The 24,475-nt window shown below is 39.8% G+C and overlaps 1 protein-coding gene and 1 pseudogene across 1 annotated transcript in view; one reads left to right on the top strand and one right to left on the bottom strand.

The window, feature by feature from the left end:
* LOC102834847 (chromosome unknown open reading frame, human C15orf60) overlaps positions 1-24,475 on the top strand; it is a 154,806-nt gene that overhangs the window by 51,977 nt on the left and 78,354 nt on the right. Inside the window, exon 2 of the mRNA XM_006866508.1 lies at positions 1,127-1,216. Coding sequence (XP_006866570.1) covers positions 1,127-1,216 — 90 coding nt within the window. The remainder of the gene's footprint in view (positions 1-1,126; positions 1,217-24,475) is intronic.
* LOC102821694 lies at positions 14,947-20,547 on the bottom strand (annotated as a pseudogene).

Raw genomic sequence — 24,475 nt, 5'->3', positions numbered from 1 at the left:
AGGCACTTAATTGGGGGAGCTAGAGCTGAGTGCCTTTGGGCTGGAGCTTATAGCAAAGTGGAGTACCCTTTGGACACTAATCAGCAGTGCTAAAAGAGCTTCTTTGTAACAACATTTCCCAAGCAGTGCAGAAGCCAGGCCAAAAGGCTGAGGCCAAAGAGAGGCAAGCCTGTGGGCATGGCTGAGAAGAGGCTGTCCTCCCTACCAAAGATTGGTATTCTAAACGTTTCTAATCCTGAGCTTTATAACCTGTTAACTTCCGTAATAAAGCCCATAATCATGAATATGGTCATTGTGTTCTGTGTGGCCACTGCAATGAATTATTGAACCCAGGTGAGAAATAAGAGCTGTGGGAGTGATGATTGGTGTCAGAACTGGTAAGATTGGAGGGTGGAAGCATGGCTGACCTCAGCCTCATAGGAATTGACCTTGGACTGATGCTGATGGTGATTCTCCTTCTCCCTTGTAAATCTGAGGTGAGACATGGCCCTCAAGCCATTTTTTCCCGTCATTGACTTGGATATGTACAGATTGTTGGATGGGTATATGCTTATGTATTTTCACTAAAAATAAAATTGAGCGAGCATTTTGGTGTATTTTTGGAATTATCCAAGAATACCATGCATTGGTGGGAATCGACATGTTTTGGATTTTAAAACCATGATAAATAAAACAATTAGTTTGAAGTCTGGGGTGGGATGGGGAAGGAGAGAAAGAAAACACCAGGATTTATGGGATTGTGAAAAACGAACTATGTGATTGAAGAAACTGGAACTTTGAAGTCTCACAACAGCACTGTAGGGCATCAGCCCTCCTTTACAGATAGAAAATCAAAAGGCTTAAGAAAGAATAAAGGATTTATTAAATGTAACTACCAAATGGCTGACTCAAGATTTCATCTCTTGATGGTTAATCCAATATTCTTTTTGTTTCAAAATATTGGATTTTTATTTTATTTTAAAGCCTAGATACTAGCCCCAAGTTAAAAGTTAACAAGGGAATGATTTTGTATTAAATGAAATGAAACATCCAGAGTAGGAAAATCACTGTGGAAAAATAATCTGATTATCAGTATTACAGAAATGTGTTGTCTTATGCATATTTCTTTCTCTCTCTCTTTTCAAAGGTTTTTGATTCCAATGAAGAATCTGGGTATCTTGTTCTCACCTTAGTTGTCTCAGGCCATTTGTTCATTTCTCAAGGACAAACACTTCTGGTAGGTTTTATGCCTATTGTTTAATATACAAATGTATCTATTGATTTCCATAGTTTAACATTAATTTTTATATCATAACCAGCTTTTTCAGCTTCACTGAAATTAGTCAAGTTCAGAAAATTAAATATTTATCAACTATGTTTAGCAGTGGGAAATGTAAAAACAAACAAATATGAAATACATAAGCTGCCTTAAGGTATTTGAGTGTTTTGGTGGGAGTCAGAATGGATCAAGGCATTGGAATCAGCCAGTGTTCAAAAGGATTTTGAATTGGAGAGCTCAGATTGAAGACAGACTAAATTTGGAGAGAGGTGTGTGGAAGGTTTTCCAGATAGGGAAAATAGCATGTGCAGAGGTATAGACTAGTGGAAATAGCTAACAGAATGTTTGAAGGGTACTGTTATTGATGTGTTGTTGTTGGGTGTTGTCAAGTCATAGCATCCTATGCACCAGAAGGTAACACTGCCCTGTCCTGTGCCATCCTCACAATTGCTGTGTTTGAGCCCAGTGTTGTTACTGTGTCAGTCCATCTCATTGAGGGTCTTCCTCTTTTTTGCTAACCCTCCTCTTTACCAAGCGTGATGTACTTCTCCAGGGACGAGTCCCTCTTTGAAAACACGTCCAAAATATAAGAATTGAAGTCTCACCATCCTCACTTCTTAGGGACATGCTGGCAGTCCTTCCTCCAAGATAGATTGGTTTGTTCTTCTGGCAGTCCCTAGTACTTTAATTATGCTACTCCAACACCATAATTTAAATACATCCATTCTTCTATGACACTCCTTATTCACTATCCAACTTTTACATGCATATAAGGTGCACCTTAGTCCTCAAACTGACAACCTGTGCTCTGTAACACTTTAAAGAGGTCTTGTGCAGATTAGCATAATGCAATACATCATTTGATTTCTTGACTGCTGCTTCCATGAGTGCTGGTAGTGAATCTAAATAAAATGAAGTCTTTGACAACTTCAATCTTTTCTCCATTTATCATAATGTTATTTATTGGTCCAATTGTGAGGCTTTTTGCTTTCTTTACATTGAGGTGCAACCCATATTGAAGGCTTCTGATCTTCATCAGTAAGTCTTTTAACTCTTTTTCACTTTCAGCAAGCAAGGTTGTATCATCTGTATATCGCAGGTTCATAATGAGTCATCCTCCAATCCTGATGCCATGTTCTTCATGTTTGAACTACTGCCTCTTGGTCTATGTAAAGGCTCCTCATGAGCACAATTAAGTTGTTCTGGAATACCCATTATTCACAATAAATAAAGCACAGGTAAACATCCTTCTGGTATTATCAGCTTTCAGCCAAAATCCATCTGATGTCAGTAATTAGTCTGAATCAAGCTTGAACATCTGGCAGTTCCAATAGTCAGTGTACTGTTGTAGCTGTTTTTAAATTATCTTTAGCAAAGTTTTACTTGGATATGATATTAATGATATTGTCTGATTATTTCTACATCCCATTGGGTGACCTCTTTGGAATGGACACAAATGTGGATATCTTCCAATCAGTTGACCAGATAACTCTCTTCCAAATTTCTTGGCATAGATGAGAGTGAAGGTCTCCAGTACTGCAATAGTTTGTTGAAAGATTTCAATTTGTATTCCATCAGTTCCCAGAGCCGTGTTCTTTGCCAATGTCTTGAGCGCACCTTGGATTTTCCTTTCAGTACCACTGCTTCTTGATCATATGCTACCTCTTAGTACAGTGACTTTTGATGCTTTCTGCACCATACAGTATTTTTCCCATAATCCTTCAGTATTTCAAGTAGAGGCTTGAAATTCTTCAGCTCTTTCAGCTTGAGAAACATTGAGTGTATGCTTTCCTTTTGGTTTTCTAACTCCAGGTCTTTACACATTTCATTCTAATACTTGACTTTGTCTTCTTGAGCTACCCTTTGAAAGTTTCTGTTCAGCTCTTTTACCTCCTCATGTCTTCCATTTGCTTTAGTGTCTCTACCCTGGAGAGCAAGTTTCAGAATCTCCTCTGATAACCATTTTGATCTTTTCCTTCTTTCTTGTATTCTTAGTGACCTTTTGCTTTCTCCCTGTATGATGTTCTTGATGTCATCCCACAACTCTTTTGATCTTTGGTCATTAGTATCTAATGCATAAAATCTGTTCTCAAGATAATCAAATTCAGATAGGGTATGTTCAGGGTCATATTTAGGCACTTGTAGACCTGTTTTCATTTTTCTCAACTTCACTCTGAACTTGCATGTGAACAACTGATGGTCTGTTGGACAGTCTATCCCCCTGGCCTTGTTTTGGTTGGTGATATGGAGCTTTTCCACCTTTCTTCCCATAGATGTAGTCAACTTAATTTCTGTGTATCCCATCTGGTGAGGTCCATGTGTATAATTGTCGTTTATGTTGTTTAAAAAAGGTATTTGCAGTGAAGAAGTCATTGGTGTCTTGGAAAATTCTCTCATGTGAGCTCCAGCATTGCTTCTATTACCAAGGCCATGAGTTCTGGTGCTGTTCATAATGCTTCCATAGTCAATATTCTGATTCAAAACTGCTGATCCTCTTTGTTTTCAACCTTTGCATTCTAATCATCAGTAACTATCAATACATCTTGATTGTGTATTTGATCAATATCAGACTGAAGAAGTTGGTATAATTCCTCAGTTTCATCATCACTGGGTTTGTTTTTTTTTTTTGGTGTATAAATTTTGAATTATAATGTTATTAACTAGTCTTCCTTTTAGGCATATGGTTATAATCCTGTTAGAGACAGAATCATATTTCAAAATAAATCTTGAGATGATTTTTCTGATGATGAATGTGATTTCTATTAAGTGTGCCATTCTTGTCATAGTAAACCATATGATTGTCAGATTCAAAATGGCCAATATCAGTTCATTTCAGCTCACTAATGTTTAGGATTTCAATCTTTATACATTCATTTTCATTTGTGACAACTTCCAGTTTTCCTAGATTCACACTTTGTAATTTCCATGTTCTGACTATTAATGGATGTTTGCAGCTGTTGCTTCTCGTTTTGTGTTGTGCCCCATCAGCAAATGAAGGTCCCAAAATCTTAACTCCATCCAAAGTAGAGTTGTCGTCACAGTCAGCTCTACTTTGAGGAGGCAACTCTTTTCCTCAAAGAGTTTTTTGAGTACCTTCCAACCTGAGGGGTTGATTTTCTGGTACTGTATCTGAAAAAGTTCTGGTGTTATTAGTAATGTTTCAGTATTCAATATTCTGGTGCTGTCTGACAGCGTTCCACTGCTATTCATAGGTTTTCAGTGGCTAAACATTTAGAAGTAGACTATTTTTCCTTCCTAGTCTGGCTTAGTCTGGAAGCTCAGCTGAAACCTATCCGCCATGGGTGACCCTGCTGGTATTTAAAATACCTGTAGCATAGCTTCCAGCATCACAGCAACCTGAAAGTCACCACGTTACGACAAACTGACAGACTAGTAGGGGCACAAGACTGGTGGTAGCTGTCGTGGTTATGTGCTGTGGAGTCGGTTCTGACTCATAACAACCCTGTATAGGGTTTCCGAGGCTGTAAATCTTTACAGGAGCAGAAAGCCTCCTTTGTCTTGTGGAAGTGCTGGTAGTTTGGAAATGCTGACCCACTACACTACCAGAGCTCCTCGCACAAAACTGTGGAAGCTGGCAGATCAGGCTGCGGGCTCAAGTCCCAAGAACTCGGGTCAGATGGAGGCGATCTTGACTAATTAATTAAAGGAGTGCACAGCCCACTCACGTCACCAAGCTGTCTCCTTTTAGACCTATGCTAGTATTTCAAGTGTGTATAATCACCATGAACTCTGCTAACATCCACAGCTGAATCATGTCATCCTATAAACATCTTCTCCCACCTTCTCACCCCCAGACCCATCAAGAAAACAGTTATTTGGTGAGAGTTACAAAGACTAAGAGTAGAAGAAACATTAAATAATTCATTACACCACAATTTGGAAAATGAATTTGTTATTTATTCTAAATATAAATACAGCAATAAACTTTCCAATGAAAAAAATGTATAAAGGAGAAAATAGTAAGTTGCTTGAAAGCTTGGGTTGGAATTGGTATATAGAAGCAAAATGATTTAAGAAACAATACAATGATTAAATTCCAGTCAAAGATATCTCACAAGAAAGGAAAGGTAATGAGAGATTACTGTTTCTTCTATTATTGTATGGATATAATAAACTCATTGAACAAATGGCTACTGAAATCTACATATACATAATTTATTCATTTAACAATATTTATCCAACAATTATGGTGCTGTAGGATAAGCATGACTACTAACCCCAAGTTCAGGGGTTCAAGCCCACCAGCTGCTCCTTGGAAACCCTATACAAGGCCACTATGAGTCAGAACCAACTTCACAACAACAGGCATTGTTCTAAGTACTAGGGGATACAGCAGTGAACACCAAAGGCACAATTCTGGTCATTACATTGTGTTATCATTCTAATGGAAAGAAACAAACAGAAGAGATTAATTTGGGGTGAATTCTTTACTTGTTCTGTCATGTTATGATAGCAAGGTCCCACATGAGTACATTGTGATGATTCATTTTTCCATTTAAATGGACTGACTGTATAGCCTTATGGGGCTCTGGTAGCCTAGTGGTTACGAGTCAGGCTGCTAACCTCAAGATCAGCAGTTCAAAACTACCAGTCATTCCACAGGAGAAAGATGAGACTTTGTTCTCCCCTAAAGATTTACAGCCTCAGAAACCCGATGCAGGGTTGCTGTGTGTGGGAACCGAATCCATGGCACACTACCACCACCACTATATAGCCTTGGGAGCTTGGTGACTCTATAGGATAAGCATTGGATAGCGCAACACAAGGTTGGCAGTTCAAGAGTACCAGCTGCTCTATGGGAGAAAGATGAGACTTTCGACACCTGCTAAGATTTATAGCCTCCCGAAACCCTTATACAGGGTTGCTGGGAGTCTGAACTGACTCGATGGCACTTCACAACAACACATAGCCTTATCAATGCAAGTGAGGTCACCTGCAAAGTCATCTTCGTGTTCATCATGACTTAAACTGCAGCACAGTGGTTCTGTTTTGCTTTATCTGCATGGCAGGGCCTGCATCAGTTGCAAGAGACAAGGTTTCTTCTTCTGCTGCTGCTGCTGCTAAAATGGGCCCTGGTGTGGCACTACAGGGTAAGCACTGGGCCACAAAGTCAGCAGTTCAAAATAACCAGCCACTCCTTGGAAACCCTATACAGAGTCGTTGTGAGTCAGAACTGACTTGATGCCACTTAACATCAAACAGAGAGTGGGTTGAGGGATACCTGCTCACAACTAGTTCTCCCTGTCAGTATCCTGGGTCTTTGCTGAATGGCAACATGAATGCAGCTTGGCTTTCCTTAGTCCCAGATGGACCCTCTGAGCTTTGTCTGTCTTCTCAGTTTATACCAGTGGTACGTGTTGTTTTAAACTGGTGGTGGTGATGGTGGTTATGTGCCGTGGAGTCGGTTCTGACTCATAGCAACCCTGTGCACTGGTAGAGGATTGTTTTTTTATATGCTTTATACCTGGGATAATTTTTGTAAAACCAAGTGTATCAAATTCCAGGTTACACACTATTGAGAAATATAGGGTAACTATATTAAGTGTGGCAGTGGTACTGAGGTTGGCCCAGGATCGGACATTGTTATGTTCTGCTGTGCATGGGGTCACTATGAGTCGGTTCTGACTCGATGGCACCTGACAACATATCATGTTTAAGGAGCTCTGGTAGCATAGTGGTTACAAATCGGGCTGCGAACTGCAAGGTCAGCAGTTCAAAACTACCAGCTGTTCCGCGGGAGAAAGATGCAGCTTTCTGCTCCCATAAAGATTTACAACCTTGGAAACCCTGTTTAGGGTCACTATGAGTCAGAACCGACTCCACGGCACGTAACCACCATATCATGTTTGGTAAGGTGGAGGGTCAGAGAGAAAGAGGAAGACCCCCAACGAGATGGATTGGCCAAGTGGCAGCATCGATGGACTCAAGCGTGGCAGCAGTAGTGAGGTGGGCCCAGGATTAGCCAGTGTTACGTTCTGCTGTTGCATAGGGTCACTGTGGGTTGGTACTGACTCGATGGCACCTAACAACAACAACATAATTTGATGCATGTTGCATATAACTTAGATATTAAGTAATACATAAAAATGTTCTGCCCTTTTACTTTTTTTCAGTCATCTTTATCTTAAAGTAAAATTCATTGATTTAAAGTATTCAAATCTACATGTTTTGACATACATAATTATGTAACTTATGTACCACCTTATCATTATCATTAACCTCAAAAGTTCCCTGTGTCCCTTTGCAATTAATCTCCTTCACCTACTCTTGGCACCAATCTGCTTTATTATATTTTTGCTTTTTCTTTGTGTCTGACTTTTCCATTAAGCTTAGTATTTTGAAGATTCATGTAGCATGTGTCAGTTCAGGCACGCCATGATTACAAATGAGTTCCTTTCCTAAGTCTGCCTTTAAGTTGAATTTGTACATAAGTCAGAACAGTTAGGTATGGTCAGAACTACAGGTTGTATATAAGGTGGACGTTCAGAACCTGGGGACTGCCTGTATGTAGTCCATTCCTTTGCATTGCTCAGCAGTAGTCCATGATGTGGATAAACCCAATCTGTTTACCTAATCAACTTTTGATGTTTCCAGTTTGGGGCTATTACCACTAAAGCTGCTGTAACATTGCTAGGCAAGCCTTTGGGGGTGGAGGGAGGAATATGTTTTTGTTTTTCTTGGGTAAATACCTAAGAAGAGGAACTGCTGGGCATATAGTACATGTGTATAACTTTATAAGACACTGCAGAACTGTTTTCCAAAGTTGAATTCCTACCATCAGTGTCTGAGGGTTCCAGTTATTTCACAATCACACCAGGACTTGATATTGTCAGTCTTTTTCATTTGAACTGTTTTAGGGGGTATGTAGTGATATCTCACTGTGGTTTGACTTTACTCCCTTAATGACTGATGTTATACATCTTTTCATATTTCTTCAGTGACACGTGTCTGTTCTTTTTAACCATTTTTAATTGAGTTGCTTGTGTTCTTATAATTGAGTTGTAAGTACTCTTTATTCTGATTATAGCTCTCTTATCAGAAATAAGTTCTGCAAATATTTCTTCCAGTCTGTGCCTTGCTTTTTCATGTCTTAGTGTCTTACGAAAAACAGTAGTTAAAAATTTTGATGAAGTCTGATTTTTTTCTTTTAATTCATGCTTGTATGTTATTTATGTAATCTCTGTCTACTCCATGATTGCAAAGATAGTTTTTACATTTTCTTCAACAAATTTTATAGTTTTAGATCTTACATTTAGGTCTGTGGTTCAGTATGAATTTTTAAAGTATTATATAATAATAAAATTTATTATTGTCATTATTATTATGTTTTATGAAAAGTCCTTTAATATTTTTAAAAAATTACTATCTTATGGAATATAATCATGGAGTTGAGGGAATTTACTTCTGGAAATAATTTAATTTTTAATATATTGTGAGAGTTATGAGTCAGTTTTTTTTTTTTGTAGTGGGTATCTAATTCTAGCACCATTTGTTGAAGACACTAATGGTCATCATTGTTTAGTGATTTTTCAGAATACTAGTGCTGCACATATTTTGCTGAATTGATCTTTAACTACGTCATCATTTTGATGTTACTATAAATACTATTTTTAACTTTTTGGTTTCTAATTGTTCCTACTGGTAGCGTAGTGGTTACTAATTGGGCTGCTAATTAATATCAAGGTGTCAGCGGTTTGAAACTGCCAGAGGTTCCACAGGAAAAAGATGAGGCTTTCTGCTCCCATAAACATTTACAACCTCAGAAACCATATACAGGGTTGTTACGAGTCGAAACAAACTCCATAGCACATAACCAAAACCACCACCAATGTGTAGAAACCCTTTTTTTTTTTTCGCTTTTGGTCCTGTGATCTTGCTCAACTCATTTATTTATTGGTTATACAATTTGTTTTTGCATATTCCTTAGGATTTTCCACATAGAAGATACATAGTTTGTAAATAACAACAGTGGTGGTGGTTATGTGCCGTGGAATTGGTTCCGACTCATAGTGACCCTGTATAGGGTTTCTGAGGCTGTCGATCTTTACGGGAGCAGAAAGCTTCATCTTTCTCCTGCGAAACAGCTGGTAGTTTCTAACTGCTGACCCTGTGGTTCGCAGCTCGATTCGTAACTACGATTACGCTACCAGAGCTCCTGTAAATAACAATAGTTTTACCTGTTTCTTTTCCAACTTTAGCTTTCCCCATTTAATGTCCCCCTGGTACCTTTGTTGGAAATCAATTTGTTTTATGTGAGTATGTTTCTGGGCTGGGCTTTCTGTTTTGTTGCCTACCCTTACTCCAGTTAGCAGTTCGGTTTATTATAGCTTTGTTATTATTTTAAAATCATGTAGTATACATCTCCCAATTTTACTCTTTTTCACAGTTCTTTAAGCTATTGTAAGCCATTTTCACATAAGTTTTAGAATCAGCTTTCCAGTGGTGGTGGCGGTGGTGGTGGTGGTGGTGGTGGTGATTGGGTGACACTGAGTGGGTTCCCATTCTTAACGACCCGATATAGGGTTTCTGAGGCTATAAATCTTTAAGGGAGCAGAAAGTCCTATCTTTCTCCCCAGGAGCAACTGGTAGATTCCAACTATTGACCTTGGTTAGCAGCGCAGCTCTTAATCCACTACGCTACCATTCAGCTTTCCAATACCTACACACAAAAAATGGCCTGTTGGGGCTTTGACTGGGCTTGCCTTGAATCTGTAAATCAGTTTGGGGGATAAGCATCTTAATATTGAGTCTTTTAGTCTGTGAACATGTTATAACATCCCATTTGTTAATACTTTCATTTCTGTCATTGTTTTAAGATTTTTAAGAATACAAGCGTTACACATATTTAGCTAACTTGATCTTTAAGTATTTCATAGTTTTGATGTTACTGTAGATGCTATTTTAAATTTTTCAGTTTGGTGGCGCTGTGGGTTAATGCATCAGACTGCAAAGCCCTTTGAACCGCAAGGTTGGTGGTTCAAGCTCACCAGCTGCTCCTTGGAAACCCTATCCAGGGTAGCTAAGGGTCGGAACTGACTTGATGGCACTTAACAACAATTGATGGCACTTAACAACAACAACAACAATTGATTGTTGCTAATATATACAAACACTTTTTTTCATCCTGTAAATTAATTTATTTATTGGCTATACATTTTTTTTTTTTTTCATATTCCTTAGGATTTTCTACATAGAAAATGTTGTTTGGAAACACCAACAGTTTTACTTTTTTCCTTTCCAACCATATGCTCTCCCCAGCTCCACCTATTACCAGTGGCTAGGACGTCAAATAGAATGTTAAATATAAATGGTGAGGGATGGCAGTCTTAGGGGAAGGCTTTCAGTCTTTCACTACTAGGTAGAGTGGTGCTGTACATGTTTTACCTTTTATGAGATTAAGGAAGTTCTCTTCTATTTCTAGGTTACTGAGAATTTTTTTCATGAATAGGATTAAAAGTGAATTTTGTCAAATGCTTTTTTTGTATCTGTTGAGATGGCTTTTCTTGTTAGTTCTATTAAAATAATAAAATTTCAAAACATTTCATTCTGGTTGAACTGACTTTTATTACAGAGCTATTTGCTTTTTTAAAAAAAAAATCATTGTGAATTATGTGATGGTTTACATGGGAGATCATTAGCTTTGCATTCATCCTATTGTATATCATTTCATTGCCATGGTTACAATCCATGCATCATTAACTAACCAAAGGGTATACCCTGCAAGCCTGCCCCTCAGTAGTCAACACACAGTCCCTCTCCCTCTCTGGGTCTAGAGTCCCCAGCTGCTCCATCTCTCCACGTCATCGTCTCTGCCTCCATCTTTGGTGTCACTGCTTCTCTGGATAGGGTCTCATACTCTGCTCTTCTCCCTTGATGGTCCCAGGGAGCTCCACTCCTGGACTGCATAGTCAACCACTCCCCTCCTTTTGCTACAAAATGTCCACCTTTACATTTCCAACCCTCGCTGTCAGTCCTAATAACAATAATTCATCATTGTACTACAAGGAACCTATACCCATTGCCTTTCATTAGCCCCGCCCAGACAGATTGGATACTCAGTGTAGAGTCTACCGTCTTCCCTCTGGATCTAGGCTCCCTCTTGAAAGTTTGTAAGCCAGTCACTTCTTGCCTTTGTAGCGTTTCCCCCCTCCCCCCCCCTCATTTTGGGTAGCCAATGTCCAAGTTGCCCATCCCTGTCTACTCTGTGTATGGAGGGGGTGGGAATGATCGTTGCTGTAAAGATTTGTTTCCTCTAAATCCTCTTTTGAGCTACTGCATCCATAGGTGTAGGTCAAGTTCATCAAATTGTATCAGATTACTCTTTTTTTTCCCTTTTTTTCCTTCTTCTAATTGAGCTCTGATCATCCAGTCATTGAAGCCAGGTCAAGTGGGTATTATCTGCAAGTGTGGATGTTCTTGTGCATATGCCCTCTTTTCTTATCAGCTGGACACTTCATTCTCCATTCTAGTCCTCTGTGGTTATGTCACTGACTCTGAGCTCAAGAGTCCCCAGGTCTTGCCACATTGCTGGCCAACCAGGTCTCCACCCGGGTTCACAGGAGTCTATTAATGTTGTAGGGCTTAGCTCGCAGCTTCATTGCTGTTTTTCCCTCACTTCCCCTTACCAGTGATGAATGTGGTCACCAATCAGAGTGCATGTCTGCTCGTGTATTCCCACTGAGTCTTAGTCTTGGAAGGAGGTTTGCCTTGAGGGGACCTGACCACTTGCTTTGATGTCTCCTGGGTGAGCAATTTGCTTGTTCTTGTAGTAAGCAGTCGGACTGCCGTTACTGTTTTGTATTTTTCTAGTTGGTCCCTCTTTCAAGAAGTATCTTCTGTTCTTCTAGTTACTTCAGGCTGGTCTGCTTGTCCTTTCAAGTGGAAATGTCCCACCTCAGAATGTTCTAGATGTGGTTCAGCAGGAAGCCTCCTTCATTGGGCACTTTGTAGCCCCTTTTTAGGTATTCCAATCAGTTATAGGCAGAAGACAGACTTACAAGCTTTCTATGGTGATATTTCTGGCTATTCCTTCCTCTCCCCCTCAAGTGTCTATTTTATAATGATATGCCAGGGAAACTAAGATTCAAAAGACAGCCAAGCATCTTAACATTATTTCCCCCCTTTTGCCCATTCCAACCATGTGTCAGTCCCTGTATCCCAGAGCCCTGTTGTTCCAAGGTTGCTATTTACTTTTTAAAACTACGTTCTTGTGTAAGTTTGGTAAAAATAACTATATTGTTGTTAAGTGCCATCAAGTTGGTTTCGATTCGTAGCTACCATGTATAAGGTTTCTGAGGAGCGGATGGTGGACTTGAATGGCCGGCCTTGCACTTAGCAATCCAGTGCGTATCCTACAGCACTACATACATATTTTTAAAACATTTTACTTCTAAAATGAATGAACAATGTTTATCAGTTCTACAAATTTTTGGATTTTACAAGAACCAACCCATTGAGGAGGGTTGTGGTATATTTTTAGAATTCTTCTCATAAAAGGTAGGAATAGTGCAACCATGGAAAGTTTTAGCTGCTCCGGTATAAAATTTCAATTGCTGATGTGGGTTAAAATGTGATATATTTATACTCTCAAATTTTTGTGGAAAGTGCTTGATCATCAGACACCATCATCCTCCCCCAAGAAAAAAAGTCCTTTCTTTTAGAGAAACTAATGTTTAGAGCTCAGTAATAGCTCCAAGTGTGTGATAGGTTTTTGTAGACATCCAAGGAGGTCAGTGAGTCTTTGGACTTTCTGCTGGACTTTGATAGCTATTTAAACTTAAGTTCCTTTAAATTGAACAGATTTCTGATTTCCTATGAAGACTTTGGAAACTTAATGTTTCTAATGAAACCATATGTTTGGGGTCTTTTTATCCAGCAGATTTCCATCTTAGTTGTTCCCTTAGCACCTGCATTCAGGGAGGGGCATCACTGTGACTGGGCCCCATGAAGACATATCCCTAGGTCATTCTCTTGCCATTCTATCAGAAGCTTAGTAAGAAATCTGGGAGACCATGGCCCCATCTTCTGCCTACCTTGAACTTGGGCTCAACTGACTTCCCTTACAGCCTGTAGTAAGTCTTCCCTGGGCTATCTGGAGCTCTGGTTTTCATTTGTTTTTTAAAAGAACTGTCATTCCTTGCCAAACACACACACTCACACACACATACTAGTTAGTTAATATAGGTGTGGTTTTTTTTAGCCAGGTCTCAACTGATTCCCTTCTTTATACCTGTTCTCTTTCAACTTGAGGATGAGCCCCATGAGCTCATTTTAGGGTTGGGACGTTGTATGCTTGACTTTTTTGGGGCACATAGCTCTGTGCCTTGTTGTATTTCTCCCCTGACAAGTGACCTTTAAGTATAAGATTATTCCTATCACCTGCTGCTTTCTTGCCTACCCAGTCCCACTTCACTTCTCCTCTCCTGGTGCTGGAGCACCAATCGTAGTCCATGTAATCATCAGTAGATGCTATCTATTTCCTTTTTCTCAAGTCCCTTTATAAAAAACGGAATTCATACATCCTTTTGGAATATTTCTCCAGAGTTAAAAGATATATTCTATTTATAATTGTAAATATCTAAAGACCCACCTTTTCTCTGTATCTCCCTTTTGAACTCAGAAGCCAATGTCTCAAGCCAAAGTTGTAAAGATACCTGCAGAGGGGGACATTAGCTTCCCAAACTATTAGCTTCTATTTCCAGTCATCCCTTTTTTTTATCTCAGTTGGTTCTTTTCCAACAAGAGTGTCTTTCCCTAAGTAAAATTATGCTTGAAACACAGAAGTTAAAAACAAAAACAACAAAAAAAAAACCCCACAGAACTTGAAACCGTATTAATTTTGTTTACTTGGGAAATATGGGTCATCCTGGAAATGATGGATTCATAGTATTGGGGATCCCCCCCTTTTCCCTTTTCACACCCAGTCTAAATATTCTTCCACAACAAATTGGCTTGTTCTTTATGAGTAAAATGTTTTATTCCTATTAAAGAAAACCCTGTAACCTTCAAGCTCTAATTTTAACTCAGCTGGTTTTAAAAATATTTGTCCAAATCACAGTCACAACTTCAGAACTTTCTGCGAGGATAGGTCTAGCACAAAGTTTTAAAATCAAATTGTTCACTCTTCCAGTTTTGGTGGGGGCAGAGCAGAGTCAGGTTCTGTGGGGGAAGGGCTGAAAACTCAGAGAAGCTCCTCTCATGAAACAGCACCAGAGCTCTGGATTGAGCATAAGGTTCAGGGCGTCAGTTTCCCACAACCGCCAGTGGAAAAATCACAGTATAAAAGAAAATATCGTGATTTAGGAATCGGTCAAGGCACGGGACTCCCTCTGCGGCCATCCCGCCCAGGCAGCATTCAGAAGACGGGGGGGTTCCGGCCGGCCTTGCCCGTTGACTTGGGGTTAAAAGGGTTGCGTTGCCTTTTGCAAAGGGGGTTTTGGGGGGTTTTTCCCCTTTTTTCCTTCTCTTCCCTGTCACAACTTCTTTGCCCAGCCTGGACGCCTTCCAGCAGGTGGGTGCACACCCCCAAAAAAGTCCAGCGTTGAGACCACAGCTTTTCCACGGCACAGAGAGAAAGAGCCCCATCTGTCCAAGGGCAAATTCTTTGGCTACTGCTTTTGACTTCTGCCTGTGGGTCCCAGCCCTAAAGTTAACTTGTGTGGGACCCTTTATTCCTGTCTATCCAGCAAGAAACACGTGGTATGGCCTGACAGACAAACCATATGAACAATCTGTAAAACCCCGACATAAAAAGACACAATTGTTTCGAGAATTATGCTGTGCACATGCAGATACCTAACTGACATTCACAGACAAAAACATTAGACAATCTTTCTCCCATTTACTTCTCAATATCTGTCTGTGCACCTCTACGGTAGTGACTAGAGGAGGGGCCTGAGCGATTGGACACCCCCAACCACTACTGGAGACTTCTACAGTGCACACACACACTGCCTGTGTAGCAAGGTGACTGGCCAGTTGGCCACAGTTTTATTTTTGTTTCAAAATGGTGGTTTTTGTCTCTGCTTTTATATTGCTTCTGCTTTTGGTCCTTTTGATCACACATTTTTCCTAGAGGTGGGAGTTTTTTCTCCCTGTATTACCCAAGAAGAGTCAGAAATAGTGTCCATATAGCCAAGCTACAAGCATACCCCGTAGTATTTCACCATTGAAGCAAGAGCCAATAACAGCTGCTCAGTATTACATGCAAAAAGGAAAGCCTATCTCCTGATCATATCCACCAGGAGATACCCAGTAAGCTTAATAACACAGCAACAAACATCCATTTAAGCATTAATAACCCATATAACTATGGGAAATGATAACAAAAGATCTCAAAATATGTCCTAAAACAGAAAAGAGTAATTGAGACAAATGAGCTAGAGACAGACAAAGGCTTTCCAGAAGAGGAAGAGCAGGTTTTGGATTTGCCTGAGAAGGAATTCAGAATGATCCGGAAACAAATTCAAATGCTCCGAAAAGTGGTAGAAGAAAACAAGGAAGAAGTCAAGAAAGTACTACAAGAGTAATCAAAAAAGATCAATACAGCATTGGAAAAAATTCAAAACCTGTAAAAAGAGGTCCAGATGATTAATAATAAAATATCAGAAATGGACAATACACTGAAAGTGGAAAGGAGCAGAATTGAAGAGATGGAAGCCAGAACCAGTGATCTGGAAGACAAATCTCTCAATATTGCTAAGATAGAAGAGCAAGTAGAAAAAAGGATAAAAATAAATCTGAAGAGAGTCTAAGATTCATGCTCGATAACATGAAGAGGAACAACTTTAGAATTATTGGAATTCCGGAACAGGACTAATCAGAGAAGGCCACAGAGGAGGTAGTTGAAGAGCTTCTGGAAGAAAATTTCCCTAACATCTTGAAAGATGAGAAGATAAGCATTCAAAAAGCCACGGCACATAACAACAACAATCCACCTTACACCTCCTCTATCTCCCTGGCTTTTTAGCTCCCCTGAAGAATCTGTAATTATTCTTCCCAGTGAATTATGGTTTAGACTACCTTGCCTTTGCCTATATTGATGAATTTGAACTGTGGTGTTGGTGAAGAATATTGAACATACCATGAAGTGACAGAATAATGAATCAATCTGTCTTGGAAGTAGTACAACCAGAATGCTTCTTAGAAGTGAGGCTGGTGAGCCTTCATCTCTTGTTCTTTGGTCAGTTTCAGAAGGAACCAGTCCCTGCAGGACATCATGCTTAGTAAAGTAGAAAGTCAGGGAAAAAGAGGAAGACTCTCAATGAGATGGACTGACACAGTGTCTGCAACAGGGGGTTCAAACATAACAACAGATGTGAGGATGACGCAGGGCCAACCAATTTTTCCATCTGGTGTACATAGGGTTGATATGAGCCAGAACAGACTCAACAGCACTTAGCAACAGTAATTAGACTCTACTTTTCAGAGGTTGGGGAATAGTCTTAAGATTCTATTCTTATGACTATTCCAGAGAACACCTCACTTAAGTGTTCTAACCTCTCCAGTCTCCACCCAGTCCTCAGACAGACTTCCCCATTTGCCTTCCCAGCACTCCGAAGCCCTCACAGTGTGGTTGTGTGTCTGTTTTAATGTCACTTCTGAAGTTAGTTGTCGCAATTTAGTGGAAGGAGAATGTGTGTTCATTCACAGTAGAGTCTGATGGCGTTCCTTGCTTATTGGCAGGGAAAATAGAATCTTATTAGAAATGAGGGGACTACATGTGTCTGGATTGTTATTGTTATGTGCCGTGGAGTCGGTTCTGACTCATAGAGTAAATCTTAACATAGTTTTCTCTGACCCATTTTCTGCTGACACTGTTTTTTGCCAGAACCTGAAAGCTTATTTGCTAGACCATAGCCCTTGTATACTTTGGATTTAGTCCAGAAGACTTTACATTAACCGTCAGTGAGTTTCTGATTAAGGAAATGTTTGTAAGCATTGGATTCATATCTGTGTCAACAAGATTGCATCTTTTTCTAAGAAAAAGAGAGGTAGCTCAGGGGTCCCTGGAAGTTTCTCTGCTGCCAGCTCTCCAGCATTCTCGGAACCCACAGGAGCCCTCACTGGGATTTTGTTATAAAACTCTCCTTAGAGGTGCTATAGGATAAGTACTCAACAGCAAAGTTGGTTGCAACTGCACGGTCGACAGTTCAAACTTACCAGCGGCTCCTTGGAAACCCTATACAAGGTCACTAGGAGTCAGAATGACAACAAAAACAACAATAACAACAACAGATTAACAACATGAAATCTTGGAAAGTATGATGAAATATTTTTTGTCACTGACTTCTCATAAAATCAAGTTCATTAGGATATAATTTATATCTAATTTAAAATTTTATAAAAAGAAAGAGGGAGACCCCAATGAGATGGACCAGCACAGTAGCAGCAGCAGTGGGCTTAAGCATAGCAGCAATTGTAAGGATGGCCCAGGACTGGGCAGTGTTTCATTCTGTTGTACATAGGGTCATGATGGGTCTATGGCACCTAAAACAAAATGTACACATTGTAGTTAATGAATTGTTGTTGTTACGTGTCATAAAGTTGGTCCCAATTCATAGCGACGCTGTATAGGGTTTCCAAGGAACAGCTAGTGAGTTTGAAATGCAGATCTTGAGGTTCCAGGCTCATCCTGCAGTGCCAAACCATGACTCTAATGAATGTTGTTGTTGCTGTTAAGTGCCGTTGAGTCGGTTCCGACTCATAGCGATCCTAGACAGGGTTTCCGAGGCTGTAAATCTTTACGGGAGCAGAAAGCCTTATCTTTCTCCCGCGGAGCAGCTGGTAGTTTCGAACTTCTGACCTTGTGGTTCACAGCCCAATTCATAACCACTATGCTACCAGAGCTCCTAGAACTCTATAAATTACACTCACAATCATGACATAGAACATTTCTCTCATTCCAGAAACTTCTTTCATGTCCACCCATCTACCACTTATCTGCTGCTGTCTGTCAGAGTTTTGCATTTGCTAACAATGGACATAAGTGAAATTGTGTAGAATATGCTCTTTTGCATCTTGACTGTTTTTACTACTCAGTGGCACCTAACAACAACAACGTTTTTTAGCCCCTCCATGTTTTTGTATGTAACAGCAGTTTTTGTTATTGTTGACTAGCAAACATTTTATGGATGTACCACAATTTGCTTATCCATTCATCTGTTGATGGATATCTGGGTTATTTCCAGGTTGGAGCAATTATGAATAATGCTTCTATGAACATTTTAATACAAGTTTTATGTGGGTATACGATTTAATTTCTCTTGGATAAATAGGAAGTGGAGTTGCTAGGTTGGATGGGAATGAATATTTAACTTCTGTAATGGCCTGCTGTAATGTTTTTCAAAGTGATTTTTCCATTTTGCATTCCCACCAGCTCTGTTTAACATTTCAAGTCGCTTATGTCCTCACTAACACTTGATATTGTTAGTCTTTATAATTTTAGCATTCTATTGTCGTATCAAGATTGGAGGAGGACTCATTAACAGCTTGCAGTATGCAGATGACACACCATGCTTGCTGAAAATGAAGAGAAGAGGACTTGAAGCACTTACTGATGAAGATCTAAGACAACAACTTTTGGTATGGATTACACCTCACCATAAAGAAAACAAAAATCCTCTCAACTGAACCAATAAGCAGTATCATAATAAGTGGAGAAAATATTGACATTACCAAGGATTTCATTTTACTTGGCTCCACAACCAATGCAATGCACAAGGAGGCAGCAGTCAAGAAATCAAATGACATATTGCAGGGGGCGAATCTTCCATTAAAGACCTTTTTAAAGTGTTAAATAGCGAAGATATCACTTTGAGGGCTGAGGTGTACTTGACACAAGCCATGGTCTTTTCAGTTTCCTCATATGCATCTGAAAGTTGGAAATTAATATTGAAGACGAGAAGAATTTGAATTATGGTGTTGTTGGTGGTGAAGAATATTCAGTATACCATGCACTGCCAGAAGAGTGGACAAATCTTTCATGGAGGAAGTACAGCCAAGAATGCTCCTTAGAAGCGAGGATGGCAAGACTATGTCTAATGTACTTTGGACATGTTATCAGGATGGACCAGTCCTTGGAGATGGACATCATGCTTAGTAAAGAAGAGGATCAGGGAAGAAGAAGAAGACCCTCATTGGGCTGGATTGCCACAGTGGCAACAACAATGGGCTCAAACATAGCAGTGCTTGTGAGGATGGCACAGAACTGGGCAGTGTTTCATTCAGTTGTACATGGAGCTGCTAGGAGTCAGAACTGACTCGATGGCACCTAATAACAAAAAGAAGGGTCTGTGTGGTGGTGTGTCTTTGTAGGTTAATATGCACTTCCTAAATGGCTAATGAAGCACATATTCATGTTTATTGACTAGTAATGTATTTTGTAAACTGTTCAAATTATTTGCCCATTTTTATTGGGTGGTTGGTATTGCTAAGTGCCTTCAAGTCAGGTCCAACTCATAATGACTCCATATAGGGTTTCTGAGGAGTGGCTGATGAGTTTAAATCACTGACCTTGTGGTTAGCAGTCTAGTGCTTATACTACAGTGCCATACCAGAACTCATTTATTGAGGTACTTGTTATTACATAAGATTTCTTTGTATGTTTTTAATATTAGCCCTTAATTTTTTATATATGTTGGTAATACCTTCTTGTAACCTATGAATTGCCTTTTCATTTTTTAAAGAGTGTTATTTGAAGAATTAAAAAATTTAATTTTGAAGTCCAGTTTATCAACTTTTTATTTCATGCTTTCTGTGGGCTATTTAAGAAATCTTTGCCTATTCTAAGATTGTGAAGATTTTCTGTTTTCTTATAGACTATTTTGTGTGTGTGTGTGTGTGTGTGTGTAAAGGTTTTTATGGGTGGGGGGGGAGACACACACAGTGGACAGGGACCTGCGCAGTCCTTCTTGGCAGCCACTTTCCTCATGGCAGCCAGGATGTTGCTGAGCTCTTCTCACTTCCTCTTGGCACTGGATGTGTGTTCCCACCCTTTTCTTGATGAACTTGAGCGCCTGCTTGTCCTTGGACACCTTGAGCAGCCCCATGGCCCGGCGCTCATAAGGTGCAAAGCCACACACCTTCCGGATCATGTCCCGCACGAACTTGGTGTACTTGGTGAGGCGCCCACAGCGGCTGTGCCTCGGCTTGCTCACGTTCTTGGTTACTTTGTGGCCCTTGTTGAGGCCAACTGCCCTAGGGTATAGCACACAGCCATGGCTGCTTTTCTTCAATGGCTGCTGCAGCGGCAAGGCTCTTATAGACATTTTATAGTTTTAGTTTTAACATTTTGGTCACTGTGTATTAATTTTTGTGTATGGCATAAGGAAAGAAAAGCAGTTCATTTTTTGTCATACTGATATTTAATTGAAATTGTTGGGGAAACCAATCCAACTGTCCTTTTTCTATTGAATTACTTTGGTGTCTTTTTGAGTACTAGTTGACCTTCTATGTGTGGGTCTGGATTCTCTCTTGCTTTCTGTTCATCTGTGCTTTTTAAAATTTTATTTGAATTTCATATATTAGAATTCTAATTTAAATGTATTTTTTCCAGTTCTTTGTTTTTTAAAGCCATGCCCTTCTCTGTATCTTGCATGGTACATACTTTTCCTTTCATTTTTGTTGCAGAATGTTTACATAGACCCCATATTATGTTTTTCTTACTTTTTTTTCCCTTTCCCCTCTTTCTTCCCTTCTTCTTCACCCGTCTCCTCCTTTTTACAAAAAATTTTACTCATCTTTATGCTTGGAGAAGTCTCCTCTATAGAAACCTGTGGAAAGAAGGACTAATTTGCAATAACCTTACTGCCCTTGGATGCTGATAGATTTTTCTTTTCAAATATAAATTGGAGACCTGGCTGACATAAATTTACGTTTCGTTCATTGTCCCAGAAGCCTGAGAAAAGCGGCTTGGGAACCTGACTTAGCAAGGCTCGTTGGTCTCTGTCTAGTTTCTTCTACAAAGAACCAGAATTTCCCTTACAATACCGGTTGTAACTGTAGTTATTCACCACCTTCTGTCCTAACTTCCCACTATTTCTTGGAGAAATTCCTTTCATTTCTCTGATCCCTGCTTGACATACTGCAGGACCCACCCTGGGACTGTTGTCTCCATGATTTAATTGGTAATGGTGACAGAGATTCCAGTGGGAGGGTTTCTCATTTTGTCCTCTGTCCACCTTTTCCCAAGCTCGTGCCCTTCTGAACTTGCCGGTGTTATTGGTGTTTTTGCCAGCATCTCCTCTGCTTTCTCTCTGAGCCACAGCCCTCTTTTCTCAGGAAGGCAGACGTTAGCTCTCAGCACCTTTCTTCCATCAGATCTAATCTTTACCATGTCTTACAGAAATTCTCCAAGGTTTTCATCATACTCTCGGCTCTTGGCTCCTGCCTAGTAGTTCTCTCCTAATTTAGATTTGGTTTGGTATTTTAATTGGGTTGAGCTCAGGGTGTGAATTGCATGCCTCTGTCCATGATAATCATTTTACCTGGAAATCAAAAACCTTTATAGTATTTTTATGAATCCTCCCCCTTCCCCTTTTAGCTAAAACCTCTGCAGTGGTCTCCAAAATATGTACCCTTTCTCACCTAAGGATAACAAACAGTTAAAATTTTGCCACTTTCTCTGAGGTTTGATTATTAGTGGTATACCCGATTAAAGCTATGTTTCAGCAATTAAGCAATCTGCTATCAGTGGGCTAGAATATCTAAACATAAATCAAGAGCTTTTATGGAGATGATGTAAGTAATTCACTTACTGAAGTGGATCAGCCAAATGAGGCACCCAAATGGGGGAGCTAAAATGGTGATCTTTGACCTAAGCCTGAGCTACTTTTTATACTAAGTGTTTTGTGCGAAGTAAAAGTATATATCTAGCTTTACTGATATGGTAATGCCTCTGAGAGGGAATTTAAGGGCTTATCTGGCCAGCTTTGCTTTTGAAAACTATAATTATGCTTTTGTTCTGTTGTATTTACGTTGTAGCCTTTAGAGTTATTTCTTGTCCTTCTTCCTTTAGCGATTAATTCCTGACAGTAGTTTCTTAAAGAGCTTCTGTGTTATACTTAGCAGAAAATCTTAAGCACATGAAGCCAGTGATATTGACCATCTCAGTTCTTTTTCTTCTCATCTTTTCTTTTTCCTCTTAAGTTATAACTTTGGAATTATGCACTTGAAAGAGTTTTAGTTCTTAAAAGGAGAAAAATTTCGACAATTGTAACTCAAACCTTCTTCTTCCTCTTTTTTTAATCTGCTAATATCTTGGAGTCAGGCATATTTGCCAGATTTTATAGACTGTGTCTTTATTCCCAGAACTCCCATTTAGCTGATTAAGATTTATAGTTAAAAATATGCTTCTTTGGGAGTAAATTCTAGTGAATTCCTATTAGGTATGTTGGAGGTTTCTATCAATGTGTTTTACAAAGATTTACAACCTCAGAAATCATACAGGGGCACTATGAATTGGAACGGACTCAGTGGCACTTAACAACAACAACAGTTACTCGTGATATTTGTATCATTAATGTCATAATTCTAAAAGAAAATTTTATAAACACCACAGACTTAAAAATATTTTGTAGGGCAAATCTTCAAAATTAAGTTTCTTTATTTACTTCTCTCTCTCTTTTTGACACTAACGAAGTAATTCTTGATTTAATTTAAATCCTTATTTGCCCTCTTATCAAGTTACATAGAAAGAGAGGTTTAGTCAGAGCAAATTGCCAGGTTTCTCTTTTGATTCCTTTTCTTATTAAGAGCTATAGAATTTAGTAATTTGCCTTTGAGTTAAGTCTGACTCACAGCAGCCTCATGTTGTTGTTGTGAAGTGCTGTTGAGTGTATTCCAAGGCTATATGTAATCTTTACCAGAGCACAAAGCCTCCATCTCTCTCCTGCAGGGTGACTGGTGAATTCTAATTGCTGACCTTTTGGTTAGTATCCTTATGTTGGTGGTGGTAAGAAAAGGTAAGCCACCAGGTTTGCGAGGGCAGAGTAAAACTGTGCCCTAGGGTTTCTTAGGCCCTTATCTGTTATAGGAGCAGACTGGCAGGGTTTTTCTACTGCAGGCTGCCTGGTGTGTTCATGCTGCTGACCTTTTGGGTAGTAGCCAAGTGCTAAACCAATATGCCACCAGGGTTCCTTATAGAACTTAGGCCTTTATGACAATCTTTGACCTAGTATGGCACTTGTAGGATAAGCACTCACCTACAAGGTTGGTTTGAATTGGAAGGTCGGTGGTTCAAACTCACCAGCTTATCAGCACCTATGAGTTGGGACCGACTCAATGGCAATTAACAACAACAAATTCAAAACTTCCCTAATTTTAATGAGATTAGCTTTAATGTTGTTGTGCTGTCGAGTCGGTTCCAACCCACAGTGACCCCGTGTAGGGTTTCCGAGAAGTGACTGGAGAGTTTGAACCATCGACCTTGTGGTTCAAACTGACCTTGTGGTCCTGCGCTTATCCAACAGCGCCACACCAGGACTCCAGCTTTAATGAAGTTCTTTAAAAATTGTGAAGTTTTTATTCTCAAAAGTGATCATATTTTAGGTCACTGATCATTAATGAAAGGGAAATGAACAGATTTTACTTGACTATTAACACTTAAGGAGCACTGGTAGCATAGTGGTAATGCATTGGACTGCTGTTCGAATCTACCAGTCACTCCTTGGGGGAAAGGTGAGGGTTCTGACTCCTGTTAAGATTTACAGCCTCTGAAACCCTACACAGGGTCATTGTGAGTTGGAACTCTACGGCACACCACACCACCATTAACACTTACACTCTTTTTAAACCTTTAAACTGACTTAATAATGTGTTGTTGCTGTCAGGCGCTGTTGGTTGGTTCCAATACATAGTGACTCTGTGTACGACAAAAGGAAATACTACGCCATCCTCAGAATTGTGGCTGTGTTGCAGCCACTGTACCCATCTTGTTGTTGTTGTTGTTAGCTGCCATTGAGTTGGTACTGACTCATAGTGACCCTATGCACAACAAAACGAAACACTGCCGGGTCCTGGGCCAGCTTCACAATTGTTGCCACACTTGAGCCCATTGATGCTGCTACTTGGCCCATCCATCTCGCTGGGGGCCTTCCTTTTATTCTCTGACCTTCCACCCTACCAAACATGATATCCTTCTCCAGCGACTGGTCCCTTCTGACACTATGTTTGAAGTATGAGAGACGAAGTTTGGCC

The sequence above is a fragment of the Chrysochloris asiatica genome, unplaced genomic scaffold, assembly GCF_000296735.1.
Source record: "Chrysochloris asiatica unplaced genomic scaffold, ChrAsi1.0 scaffold00092, whole genome shotgun sequence".
Classification (NCBI taxonomy): Eukaryota; Metazoa; Chordata; class Mammalia; order Afrosoricida; family Chrysochloridae; genus Chrysochloris; species Chrysochloris asiatica.
Note: the sequence above shows the minus strand (reverse complement) of the source record. Positions and strands in the feature narration are given on the sequence as shown.